The 13,502-nt window shown below is 34.4% G+C and overlaps 2 protein-coding genes and 1 long non-coding RNA gene across 3 annotated transcripts; 2 read left to right on the top strand and 1 right to left on the bottom strand.

Moving 5' to 3' along the window:
• Positions 1–434: 434 nt before the first annotated feature.
• LOC144576071 (putative aquaporin PIP2-1) lies at positions 435–4,248 on the top strand. The gene is made up of 4 exons (XM_078326320.1): positions 435–837; positions 1,491–1,786; positions 3,233–3,373; positions 3,910–4,248. The coding sequence occupies exons 1-4, from the start codon at positions 522–524 to the stop codon at positions 4,021–4,023; spliced, it is 867 nt and encodes a 288-aa protein (XP_078182446.1). The 5' UTR covers positions 435–521; the 3' UTR covers positions 4,024–4,248.
• Positions 982–1,197, top strand: LOC144576072 (uncharacterized). The gene is made up of 2 exons (XR_013518599.1): positions 982–1,035; positions 1,091–1,197. It is a non-coding gene; the product is annotated as an uncharacterized LOC144576072 (long non-coding RNA).
• Positions 4,249–7,379: 3,131 nt separating the features above from the next.
• Positions 7,380–11,302, bottom strand: LOC144576146 (Heavy metal transport/detoxification superfamily protein). Its single transcript, XM_078326426.1, has 5 exons — positions 10,934–11,302; positions 10,534–10,753; positions 9,651–9,832; positions 8,437–8,527; positions 7,380–8,204 (listed from the first exon to the last, which is right to left on the bottom strand). Exons 1-5 carry the CDS (start codon positions 10,952–10,954, stop codon positions 7,582–7,584), a joined length of 1,137 nt encoding a protein of 378 aa, XP_078182552.1. The 5' UTR covers positions 10,955–11,302; the 3' UTR covers positions 7,380–7,581.
• Positions 11,303–13,502: the final 2,200 nt, after the last annotated feature.

Here is a 13,502-nt window from a genome sequence, read left to right as displayed (position 1 = left end):
ATTTGTTATGCATTGCTTATATTTGATGAATAGAGCAATCCATTTTTTAGAGTTAACGCACACTCGTCTGTTCAGAACTTCAGATGCACACTTGTTCAGGTCAGTTAAACATAACTTTTGACAATTGGCTAATATTTTTATCTATTCAAAATGTATCATGAAACTATCAATAGCTGTCTCAAACTTGAAACGTCCGAACTCATTTTCCGATATTTGATGAGAAATTTTTAGTCTTAACGTCAACTCAAAAAAACAGTATGATGTGATGATGTGTATCTTATTAGACAGAAAAGCTTGGTGAAAATTCCAAACACCCAAACTTAATTTCTTCAAAGTAAAAGAAAAATAACCATCAAATTTTGCAAACCCCACTTCAATTTGTCGCTACCTACTCCTACTCTCCACATAAATACCCCGTGAGACCCCTCCTCTTCTCTTCACTCATTGCATCACTCTTACTAATAACCCCCCTTGCAAATAGCAACCTTTCTTTCTCCTGAGCACACACATCATAAACAAAAATGGGGAAGGATTCAGAGATCGGAGTCGAGCAAGCTAGCTACAACGCAAAGGACTACACCGACCCGCCACCAGCCCCGCTCATCGACATGGCGGAATTGGGGAAATGGTCCCTGTATCGTGCTGTTATTGCCGAGTTTATTGCCACGTTGCTGTTTTTGTATGTGACAGTGGCGACTGTGATCGGGTACAAACACCAGTCTGATCCAGTTGTTAACACGACTGATGCGGCTTGTAGTGGTGTCGGGATTTTGGGAATTGCCTGGGCTTTTGGTGGAATGATCTTCATCCTTGTTTACTGCACCGCCGGTATCTCAGGTGGGTCCCAATTTTCAGTGTGTGTATCTGTTTTCTGTTCATCAGACTGTTTTACTAAGAAATAATTAATACTGATTTGAAAAATATACATATGAATTATGAGCAGTACACATTCTAGTACTGTACATCAAATTTACTAGGAGTTCAGTTATTTGTGTTAAAATATTGTACTCTTTTTTACAAAGAAGGAAAAAAGAGGTATGGCCATTTGGAATTAAGAAAAAAGATAGATACTTTTTTTTTATTGGAGGAGGCAGACAGCTTTGGAATTAAGAAAAAAGATAGATACTTTTTTTTTATTGGAGGCAGACAGCTTTGGAATTAAGAAAAAAGATAGAAACCTTTGCTTCTATACCAAAATTGCTACTGTTTGATTATTTTTCGGAACCATGCAATATGTAAAAGGAAAGGCAAAGATTCCCTTTGCTTGTTTACCGCAAATATATAATCTGAAAATTTTCAATTTACTCCAGGAGTTATACTTTTAAGTAAACTTCAAGTGTGATTTTTTTTTTTGTGCCTTTTTCTCAACCATGATTCACACAGGATTGTCTAAACCGTCGAATCCTGCAACCAACCGTGTGGTCTCTTAGAACTACTCAAGATTTCTAAACCATAAACATCATCTAAACTAGTTCTAATTTTTTTTTCAGGTGGCCACATCAACCCGGCAGTCACGTTCGGGCTGTTCCTGGCCCGTAAGGTGTCCCTGGTACGCGCCCTTCTATACATAATTGCACAGTGCTTGGGAGCAATTTGCGGATGCGGGCTCGTCAAGGCATTCCAAAAGAGTTACTACAACCGGTATGGAGGCGGGGCCAACACATTGGCCGCCGGTTACTCCAAGGGCACCGGTCTTGGGGCAGAGATCATCGGTACCTTTGTGCTTTGCTACACAGTTTTCTCAGCCACCGACCCGAAACGCAATGCGCGTGACTCGCATATCCCGGTAAGATTGATAGTTGATTTATAAGTTTTGACAACCTTAGAAATTATTGGCAAAATTTTGAATTTGAAGTAGAGTTTGGAATGTGGTCATGCACAATTTTATATTTCAAGGACTGGTAGTTTTCATGACTACAACAACTGGAGCTAGTTTGTCAATAGCTTTCCTTGTCACATAGAAATAAAATTAGTTAATGCATGGAACATCGTTAACCATAAATAATCATGTGGTTCAGATAAGTTTCATTCATAAATTTAGTTAAATCTAAAATATAAACTTTTAAAAATTTGGCTTAAGAAAATTTTCTTACGCTAAAATTATGAGGTCAAATTGGTGAATTAATCATTAAAGACCAAGTATTAATATTCCTTGGATTTCATTAAATTATGGCAGTGACATAACTAAGATGGTATTAATTAGGAAAAGGAAAATAATACTGTGGCGTTGGGGTCCCTTAATTTGTAACCCCACACCTGTCCACGGTCCACCACAGCTAAAGAGAGAGCTAGTTGGTACACCAAAGATATGAATTTAGGTCAAGGTGTCTCCTTTGGATAAGGACCATGTATTGGTCCACCAGGGAAAAGGTTAACACGTGGCAAATTATGCCATCACTGACAATTATTGTATTAATATGTCACATGTTCCTGCCATAACAAAAGGAGATATGATTCACAGTAAATTGAGATGTGATCATGTGCATGAATTTTGGGTTTTTAATAACAGCCGGGATTTTTTTTTTTTCGTTTAAAATGAAAATAAAAGATTTTTTTTTTTTTGGAAATGAAATAAAAAATAGAGAAAAAAGAAAAACACATAACATGTATTTCTAGAAGGTTATTACCTTCTATGGTACTTTAATATGGCTTACAACAACATTCTGTGACTGCTTTTAAAAAGTACTATGCCTTTTAGAAATTCCCGTAGATGGAATTAAACCAAACATTCTGATATAACCCCTAATATTTAGAATTCATATCTTCTGCATTAACTCAAATTTTGAGTTAAAATGTGGACCGTCCGATTGACATCTGTACTAATATTAAAGGGCCCCGTGCGTTATAGGCTTGGGCCGGATTGGCCCGAATTCTGATCATACGGTTCAGAAATTAACTCAAACGGTACGTTAATGCAGAGGATACGTGTCCTAATAATTAACAACTTTGGATGAAAATGTCAAAAATGGGAGTCGCTGTATTTATCACTTTATGCGTTTGAGCTTTTTATTTCAACGAATCTTTCAAAAAAGTCTTTAAGCTATCTTAAAAAATGTCCTTGTCTAGAATAACAACGACAACGAAATAAAAAAAAAGTTTGTGGATATTATTGAATAATGAATATTCATGCAACAATTTTCATCAAATCCAGCAGTGGTTGATGGTTTATTATTATTTTTTTTAAAGTGGGTCTAAGCCTGACTGGTTTATTATTTTCTAAATTATTGAACAGGTATTGGCACCCCTTCCAATTGGATTTGCAGTGTTCATGGTGCATCTTGCCACCATCCCAATCACCGGTACTGGCATCAACCCGGCAAGGAGCTTCGGTGCTGCTGTTATGTTCGGCAGCAAGAAGGCCTGGGATGATCAGGTACACACAATTAGAACAATTTAAGGGGTCTATATTAAAAATACAATTTTGTACGGACAAATACAATACTGGTTGTCTTGTTATATAAATTTTGCCAAAACAGCAGAGAAAACAAAACCTGATCTTGTGTTTTTTATCCAAATTCTTTTTTCATGTACCAGAAAAAAAATAAGTTATAAAGGGCCCCATCTGTATTGTGGGCCAGGGTTTGAACCACTAATACCCAAATTGTCCAGACATATATAAATATGGCCCGTTCAGAACCTAATTTTGTTATATAAATATAATAATATATATACATGATGGCATTCATTTAGTGCCCCATGTGTTTTGAGTAAGAACCTCTTTTTTCATGCGCTGTAACTTTTTGTGTGAAATGTGTCATCATTTGGCATGAACATGCCTTCATGCAAGGATGAAAAGGACATTTCATTGAAAAAGAACTCGATTCAAATCAAATTCTTAATTTTTTTGGAGTGACATTTGAAGCAAAATGGATTATATTACTGAAACCTTTTGTTCATCAACAATTGCAGTGGATCTTTTGGGTGGGCCCGTTTATTGGTGCCGCCATTGCCGCAATCTACCATGTACTCGTCCTTCGTGCTGGTGCTATCAAGGCTCTGGGTTCGTTCCGTAGCAACGCATAATTTTTCTGAGAAGAGAAAGAGGAGGCTATGGGGGATGAATGGAATTGTAGATAATTTGATAAAAAAAAAAGATGGGCTTCTAAATTATTTACTGTTTATTGGAAGATCCTTTGCATAATTTATCTACTTCACTTATGATGTTTTGTCTTTGTTGCTGTTACAAGTTGGTATTTACTATGTACTGTTTTATCCTACCATAATATATGGCTAGAGTTGTCTTTCTCAGTGTCTTCTCTTGATTCTTGCAATATTGATTTTCTTTTATCAATCGAATAAATCATTTCCATGCAAGGATAAAAGTTAAAAAGAATGAATAAAAGGAGTAAAACAATAATATAATACAAAATTGTCAGAGAAAATAAGGGATGTTTAACTGATAGAATTATCCTGCACCAATGAAACTAAAAAAAAAAACAAAAATAACACATCTTCCGAAAAGTTTTCATGCATTCAATTGTACTTGTCAGTATATTGTTCCAGGAAGTAGATCTGTTTGTACTTTTGGCTCGTAATTTCAGATCGACTCAAGTAACTATAATATGTACCCGATATAATTTACTCAAGAATTTCTTAACTATTATAAAAAGAAAGAAAGAAATTAATAGAGATGCTAGTTATGACTTGAATTTCTTTCTTTGTTTTTTCTTTTCTTTTCTGAACTGGTGAAACGCCTACTATGAGTTTCATTTAACAGGTTCATGTGGTTCATTCGAATTTCGATGGTTCCTTTTGCATTAGACAATCTGAGACGCTTTTCGTCACCGAATGTGTTTGTGATAAGCACGTACTGGATACATTCAGTTCGGCATTTATTGGATGATTCTGTTACAGATGTTAGTTATGCAATTAATAGGCTTTCTGTTACAACAGCTTATAGTTGTTAGCCTTGTACACTGTAGGTTATTGATTGAGTCTTTCTATAAATAGCTACTGTACATGTAATAAAGATTACAATGAATGAATACTTGAAACAGTTTCTCAACTTCTCTCTCAACTCTCAAGCCCTGATTTCAGTTCGACATTGGAAACCTGGTCTTCAACATTGACGCCTCCTAGTTTTCGCCACGCATTGACACATAATCCATGGCGCAGTGATGCCTGTTTCAAGGTAAATTGAGGTTACTAAGCCGGCTTTTTTAGTATTATTTGTTAGTGATTAATGTTAATGACGTGTTCTTTCTGAAATGGTAAAATCACAGGTTGTTTATGTATATATTTTTTTCCTTTCTAATTCAGAAAATGATCTAAAAAAAAGGAGAGAACTTAAAAAACATTTTTAGGACTTGGCAACATAGCTGAGTTGACAATCAAAGGTAATTACTAATTAATTAGAGAGTATAATTCCCCCCCCCCATAAACATTTTCAATTTTTTATGCTTTTTATTAACTGCCTTAGTTTGATTGAAATTTTAGACCCAGTTCAATTCCAGAAGCCTGAAGAGGCCTCCTCAGGCCTACTTATATTACTTGGGCTATTAATGGGCACTCTATGCGATTTGTTTCTTGCTTCTTGCATTCAAATGGTATCAAGGGGAGGATGGAAATGTAAATTCCCCGTTGAAAATCCTACCATAATATGTAAAAAAAAGTCAAAAGTTATATTTCCATTTCGTTATTCTGATCTAATATTTGGTTAAAATAAATTATGTTCAAGTAGTAGGAATTAGATTACCATTCTCTATATATAGTATTTGTGGAACTTATGAGACCCAAAAACTAAACTCAAGGTGGTCACAATAAATGGGCCCATTGGGCCGGATCAAATTAAACTCTGGTTTTTTGTTAGTTTAGGCTCTTTTGGGGTTGAACTTTTTGCTTTTGATTCCAAAAGAGTAATATAATAATTCTCAATTTTCCTGAATACAGATTTCTCACAGTTGGCTTAGGACTCATAATATAGATAAAAAAAAAAATGTACTGTCGGACAACGGGACGAGCTACATTTCACAATATTGCAAAAGAATTCATAATTAGAAACAATCCGACAAGACAAAAACAAATTGCAAAAGAAAGCATAACTGTGCAACAGCGATATGTTCATGAGGTGGCCGGTGTAGGCCAACTTACATAGGACTTCTGGCACCTTGCCGTATAGTAAATGAGTCCGCGTTCCCCCGGTACCTGAGGTACAATTTAAAAAATGGACGGTCGAGATTAATCTCAGCTGGCCAAACTCAATTTGGAGCTAGTTGGGACTGGAGGGGATCTGCTTGGAGATTCATGCATGCCACATGAAAAGAACAGTCCAGATTTATAGCTTGCACCTCATGTACCTGGGGTGATACGGATGCATAGCAAATTGTGCACAAGGTTGAGCTACTTGATGTTCTTCAGGCAACCCGCAACCATATAACATTAACTCTAAAATTTATCGTATCGATCTCAAATGGTGAATCCAAACAATTCAAACTGATCTACTTCATTAGTTGTGTTTACATGCAAAACTTATAATTCTTCGAACTTATTTAGTATCAAGTCAAGTGATTAAATGTGAAAGTTTTTTAAGTTAATATAATGCATTCATTTTTCAATATTTTTTGACTGCCTAACTTGATACTAAAATAACTCAAAAAAAAAAAAAATCATGTAAATGCATCATTCACAAAGTACATTGGTTTAAGCGGTTTGTATTAGTTGTTTGAAGTCTATCGTTTTGGAGTTGGTGTCATATGATACCGATGTCATATTAGGCGGACTCTTGTAAGCTTCATAAGGTTGCTGACTTCAGAGGGGAGACAGCCTGAGAGCTGATTGTTCGAGAAGACCAGCTCTGTTTCTTGCATGTTTTAATTTTGCATGCAGTGTATATCAATCAATCTTGAGTGAGTCTATGGTACTATGCATATCACGGGTTGTTACCGTGCTACGGCTCTATATTCGAGTTTTTAAATTCTAACGGTCGATCCGAACCGTTCATCTTGTTCTCCATATTAATATGTGTTTGGAGACCAAATTTTATATTTTTTGAAATTTTTTTACTATTTTTTTAGATATTTAGAAAATCACTTGATCTGAAAATTCTGGACCATCCAAAAACAGTGATTTTCAATAAATCTAAACAAATAGTAAAAAAATTTCAAAAAATGTAAAATTTGGTCTCCAAACACATATTAATATGGAGAACAAGATAAACGGTTCGGATCGACCGTTAGGATTTTGAAAACTCGAATATAGAGCCGTAGCACGGTAACAAATAGTAATATGCATAGTACCATAGACTCACTCATCGATCTTTATACATCTTCTTACTGTGTGGCCGAGTTCTCTGTTTCATGTTCTTCTTTTTCTTTGAAAAAAAAGGACTTTGTTTAAGCATCTTCATTATAAAATTAAAGATCTGTTTAAGCACAACTATATGAGATCGATCAATATTCGTTTCAATTTCAGATGCATACTTCTCAACATTTCCTCCATTTATTTAACAACTTCGGCCGTTGATCTTTAACCTCCGTTCCATTTTACATATATTAGGATATCGAACATCATTAAACAAAATAAACACGTTCGTTCCTAGCAACCTAAACATAATTATAAGTTGCACATTTCGAAACACAAAGGCTACGTTATGGAACACGCGTTCGGATTCTCGTCACTGAAAATCTGAGGCGGTGGAGGTGGTGGTTCAATCATGTACACCGGCATGTGCATGGGCATGGGCATGGGCATTTGCATAGGCATGGCCACCGGTGGCATTGGCATTAAATTCATCATCATCATTCGTCTCGCCATCTCATCCTCATGATGCATGTACCCGCCATTATTCATAAACCCGTTATTCATATATCCACCGTTCATATATCCGTGATTCATGAACCCGGGATGCCAAATTGCGTTGTTAGTAGCTACAACAATTTGTCCTTCTTTCTTGTCATCTCCGCCTCTGTTCTCTTCCTTTCCATCACCGTTTTTCGCATCTCCTTCGGCCTTTTCCTTTCCTTCTTCCGGAGATTTCTCTTCGCCCTTCTTATCCCCTTCGCTTTCTTCTTTCTTTTCCTCTGGTGGTTTCTCCTCCGTCGGTTCTTTTTTCTCTTCCTCTTTAGGAGGAGGAGGAGGTGGAGGAGGAATAACAGATGCGAGTTTACCAGTTCGTCTGTGGATGTATTCCACAAGCTTTTCACCGGTCACAGTTCCGGTTACTGTTACTTTCGCTGCACCAAGATTTGTCTCCACAGTTTGCACCCCTAAAATGTATAAGAAAGTTAGCAATTACCTAAAAAAGTGTGGATTGTAAGGATTTTCTTTGGACATGCCATTTGAAAAATATATAATTTGTTTGAAGGTTATTGGATGAGCTTTTATCCGTTACAAGTTATAAGGGAATAATTTTATTTATATATTATCATTATTATTTATTATTATTATTATTATTTATTTTTGTGAGGTTATGGGGTTGGCAGTACTTAAATAAGATACCTCTCATTCTCTGAATCTTTTTTTGCAATTGCTGCGCACATGCCTCACAATGCATGTTCACTTTCAGTTCAATTGTGGTAGCCTCATTCACCTGATTCAATTATTACAAAAGCAAAGAGAATAATATGGTTAGCCATAAAAATTCGGTGTTCATGTTCTTAGAGTAATCTGATAATTTTATTTACCTAATTATGAGACATTTAGATCTCATGAAAAACATTGTGACACGTTTAGATATAGACATAATCCTAATTAAGGATCAATTTCATATGCTTCTTAAACATTTTATTTGAATCATAATATAATTTAAAACAGAGCTTTCGTTTAGATTATACGAAAGCAAATTTTGCGGAATTAGTTCTCAAAGAAGCAAATTGTACCTAACAAGTTAAGATTGTCAATTTGTAATTTTGTCACAAAAAAAAATTATTGGTGTTGGAAGTTCGTTCTCTCCACATAAGCGATTTTGACAGGTATTGCATCCAATAAAAGGACTGCCAAACTCAAATTGGGATCTCATGTGGCAACCTTTTTATTGGTTTCATGTGGCTTAGCCATTGAGAAGCTGTGTACTGGTCCCTGGAAAAAAAATATTCTCTCCTTTTCTCTAGTTTTTTCTAGGTGATGTACAAATAAGTTCTCTATTAAAAAAAAATGAAATATATGAAAAGGTTGATGGTTTTTTTTATAAAGTTGCTTTTTTCTTCCAGATGTGTTTTACCTAACAATGGACCTTTGGAAATTTAATGGATACACAGTCATTCCAAGATGGTAACACATCAGAGAGCTTCCTGTTGTAGCTCTTTCGTGTCATCAACTCATCATAGAATGTTTGTTCTTTTCTTTTCTTTCCTTTCCTTTTTTCTTTTACAAAGCAAGAATTCAACTTGCATTAATCGTTCACAGTATGCATTTTAGTCAAACATATACATCACTGCAGCACTTAATTCATGTTGTAAACAAACCAATTTATTGTTATTTATTATGATATTTTCTGATTCTGGTCCCTTAGATCCCATTTTGTTTTTACATTGGTATTCTGCATTGAAAAAATTGAGCACATTAAATAATTCTGCATACATATATACATGTGTAATATTTGCTTACATTTGATTGCATTAATGAAATGGCAGAGTTGACAAAATTTGATTGCATTAATGAATTGGTGATGTTTCTTTTATGAAAAGGAAAGAGAGAGAGAGAGATGAATGTACCTGAGAAAGGACCACTAGGGGCTGAGCTTCTCCCTCAGGAGGAGGTGGTGGAAGCACAGGAGAGATAATAGTGGCTTTTCTCATCGTCTTTTTCTGGATGCGGTTGCACAGCGCTTGTGGGTCCACTATCCCCTTCACTGTCACTAGATTTTTCCCCATCTCCACTTCCACCCCTTCAACCCCTGCTCATCATTTCATAATCACAAGTTCAAATTTACATACAAACAAACAAATTTTAATTTGTTGGTAGCTTGGAACATTTATTTTGTTTTGGGCATCTGTCCGTACTGAATTTGTACTGGTTTACTATAACAATCTGAGCATTGTGTCTGGTATTAGTGGTGGTGTATGTAACTGATGGGATTGTAACCAATAAGATGTTATTTGATATTGATTCCTTGTCTGGTTGTGACCACACTGTATGGTCTATGGTGTGCACATACCGGTTGGCATCCATCACCAATCATGTCACTAGTGATGGTGCAGAGATGGGGATGGGAGGCTTGGCAAGGTTACCTTTTTTTTTCTAAGTTTTATTGGGGAGTAATTGAGTTAGTTTTTGAATCTATACACCCTTTTTTTTCTGAAGAAAAGAATTCAACTTTTTTTTTTGGGTAAATTGTTCACAATTTTGAATTGGACACTGATACTTAATTCCAATTCGGCCTGGTAAAATTTCTGGTCCAGTAGTATATATATATCACTGTGTACATTCAAGGTCCAAAAAGATGTGATCATGTTTGGAATTAGAATATACTACTATATCCAAAAGGTACATTAAACCAAATTAATTTAGAGTGAATATGCTTGCTTTTTTTGTTTGCCAAAAAAAGCAATTTTCTTCTTATTAATTTATCTTCCTCAAAGAGAAAAAGAGAGATACCTTTGCACTTGAGAACGGATCTCCGAATCTTCTTTGCACAACCAACACAATGCAAATCCACTTGTAGCACGACTGGAGGCGGCGGTGCCGGCGGTTCCTCTGCTTTTGGTTCCTCTTTTTTCTCCTCTTCTCCTTTTGCTTCTTCCTTCTTCTCTTCTCCTCCTTTTGCTTCTTCTTCCTTCTTCCCTTCTTCTTTAACCTCTTCCTTAGCCTCCTCCTCCTGTGTAACAAAATTAATAATTAATTCTCTACTTCTGAACTATTAACTAAACTATAAATAAAAATTCTGAATGCTTGTCAAGTTTGTAACGTCACCATTAAAAAAACCATGCAACGATGAGATTTAGAATAACATAACAATTTAGTATAATTAAGGGACATGTATGCATTGATACATTACCTTCTTAGCTTCTTCACCCATTGGAAGACTTAGCTGAGCTTACTGTGTACTGATAATGAACAATGGAGGGAGAAACAGAGAAGGCAACAATTTTAGCTCCTAATGCTTTATTATATAAACAAACTTTTGCAAGATGATGTGGATCTTAATAGGATGCACATAAAATAAGATAAATGGCTCCAAATCCACATGCAAGGCACAAAACCAATGCAATTTCTTTGCCTCCTCAGTAGTCAGTCCTCCCTTGAATGATTTGTTGCTTTTCTCTTCAAAAGAGGATGAATTGAGTAGAGGAGGAGCAAAGCTGTGGCAGAGTGCCTCACATTTATAGAGGAGCCGTAGGATTTGCATTTAAGAGGAAGGTTATATCCTCTCCATTTAAATTTGAAATGGATGTATTCTCTCCGTATTAGCATACTTGATGCTTGTATTATATTATGCTCAGGTGCAAACTGTTTAAATAAGTCTATCTTTAGATCCTATACTTTTTTATACAAATGGAATATGAGATTTTTTTTTTATGATGATTTGACAAATACTATTTTATTAAGCATGCAGAGTCAGTTTTAAACATATATCATAGATATACTCTGATATTCACTTCCGTATCTGTTCAAAAATTAAAATATTTATTTTACAAATACTCCAGAATCTATGAATTTATTGATAATATATAATCAAGTGGCGTATCATATTTTATGTAAATAAATGTCACGATGTATTTTAAAAAACTGATATTTTGATCATAACTTGGAATTAATCGCAGGCTTGTAGAAAATATACAGTAAGAAAAGATAAAAAATTATAAAGAGGGAAAAGAAGAGAAATCCATTAATTAGATGCTAAATATTTAAATTTGAATTGTACAATATTTTTTATGAAAAATCTAAGCTCAAATAAAATTCAGGCATTTTCTTCTATAAAAATTGGATTATAACCATGCATCATAAGACATTTTTTATATTAATATTATAAAGGCGGGTCAAAATATGACATGTAGAATGAGCATAAATTTACATATTAACTACAAGCATATTATTATATTTGATGCTGCTCTTACATGTCATGCATGCGTTATTATACTAGAAATTTTCTTATTTAGATTTTTATAGCTTCGTAGTTTTATTATAGGTGAGCGGTTGAGCACATAAAAAATAAAAATAAAAATATAGGAGAGTTATAACAGAATTAAAAAGGACTGTTTTGGGGCAATGCTATAGATTATTTAATCATCCCTAGTCTAATGTATCAACCAAACCATGACCTATCGACACACAAAGTATAAATGGAGAGAAAAGGTAATGAGGATTGTTGGAGAGTGGTAGCAACCAAACCATGATCTCTTGATCTGCATAATTAATATAGTACAATTCAAAAGGAGATGCAGCTTGATGTGCGGTACAGATACACTTTATGTTTCTCTTCTCACTTAATTACTTAACTATATAGGTTTATGCTAAATTTGTACTATGAACTAAATGTAGGTTGATCCATAAAAGGTTTATAATTCCTTTTGGAACTTTTTATATGCCGAATTATGCCAAAAGTTCTTAAAGTGGGGATTTTTTAACAATGAATTAGTTTGACAATATTAACAACTGTAAAAAAAATTATAATTTACAATCAGTGATAAAAAAAAATATAATATATATATATATTATGCGCGTCATTTACATAAAAGATGATAAAATTTGATGAAAGTTTCACTATTTAACAAATGACTTACATTTTATAGCATCTGATGAACCATCAAATGATATTTAAATTGCGTGAAAGTGTTGCATTTTACTGGTAAAGCCAGAATATATGAGGAACTAAGGAAAATATAACTTTATCATATCATAAGATAACATGTTCAATATTCAAAAATGTGTTTGTTGAAAATTTTCAATACAACAGACTGATTCAGTTAAAAAAGGTTGCCAAAAAACGAACCTGAGAATGCATCTCTAAATTAATGAATTACCCTCCTAAAAGAGGTGCAAATACAAGGAAATAGTGATGCATTCTGTAGTAATTTTTAGAAAAAAATAAATAAGTTCAGCTAGTTTATTTATAATGATTTTTTTTTAAATAGAACCCATTTTAAATATTTTAACAGAACAAACACTATTAATTTTGTTTTGACAAAAAAACAACTCCATCGATCCAGCACAAACATGTTTGCTCCACCGATCCTGCTATTTACTATTGATTTGTGGTAATCAATGGTCAGATTGTATATTAGTCATAAAATGGCTCCACCGATCCAGCAGATCAATAGAGCAAACATATTTGTGCCTCCACTGATCCACATTAATGGTGCTTGTTTTCGTTAAAAATATTAAATTTGATTCTATTTAAAAAAAAATTGAATCAAAGTAACGACCATCCAATCACCATGTTAAGGAGAGAAGTATGAAACGACGAGTTATATGATAAGAAAAGAAGAGATTTAATTTCTTGGGCATTATTTTTCCATTTTCATCAATGTCCTTGAGAATTTCTATTGTGATGTTTGTGCGTAAAATAGATATTATAGCAATCGACATCATGCCATCATCTCAAAACTACACATTTGATTCCATGT

Source organism: Carex rostrata, chromosome 25 (assembly GCF_964058835.1).
Source record: "Carex rostrata chromosome 25, lpCarRost1.2, whole genome shotgun sequence".
Taxonomy (NCBI): Eukaryota; Viridiplantae; Streptophyta; class Magnoliopsida; order Poales; family Cyperaceae; genus Carex; species Carex rostrata.
Note: the sequence above shows the minus strand (reverse complement) of the source record. Positions and strands in the feature narration are given on the sequence as shown.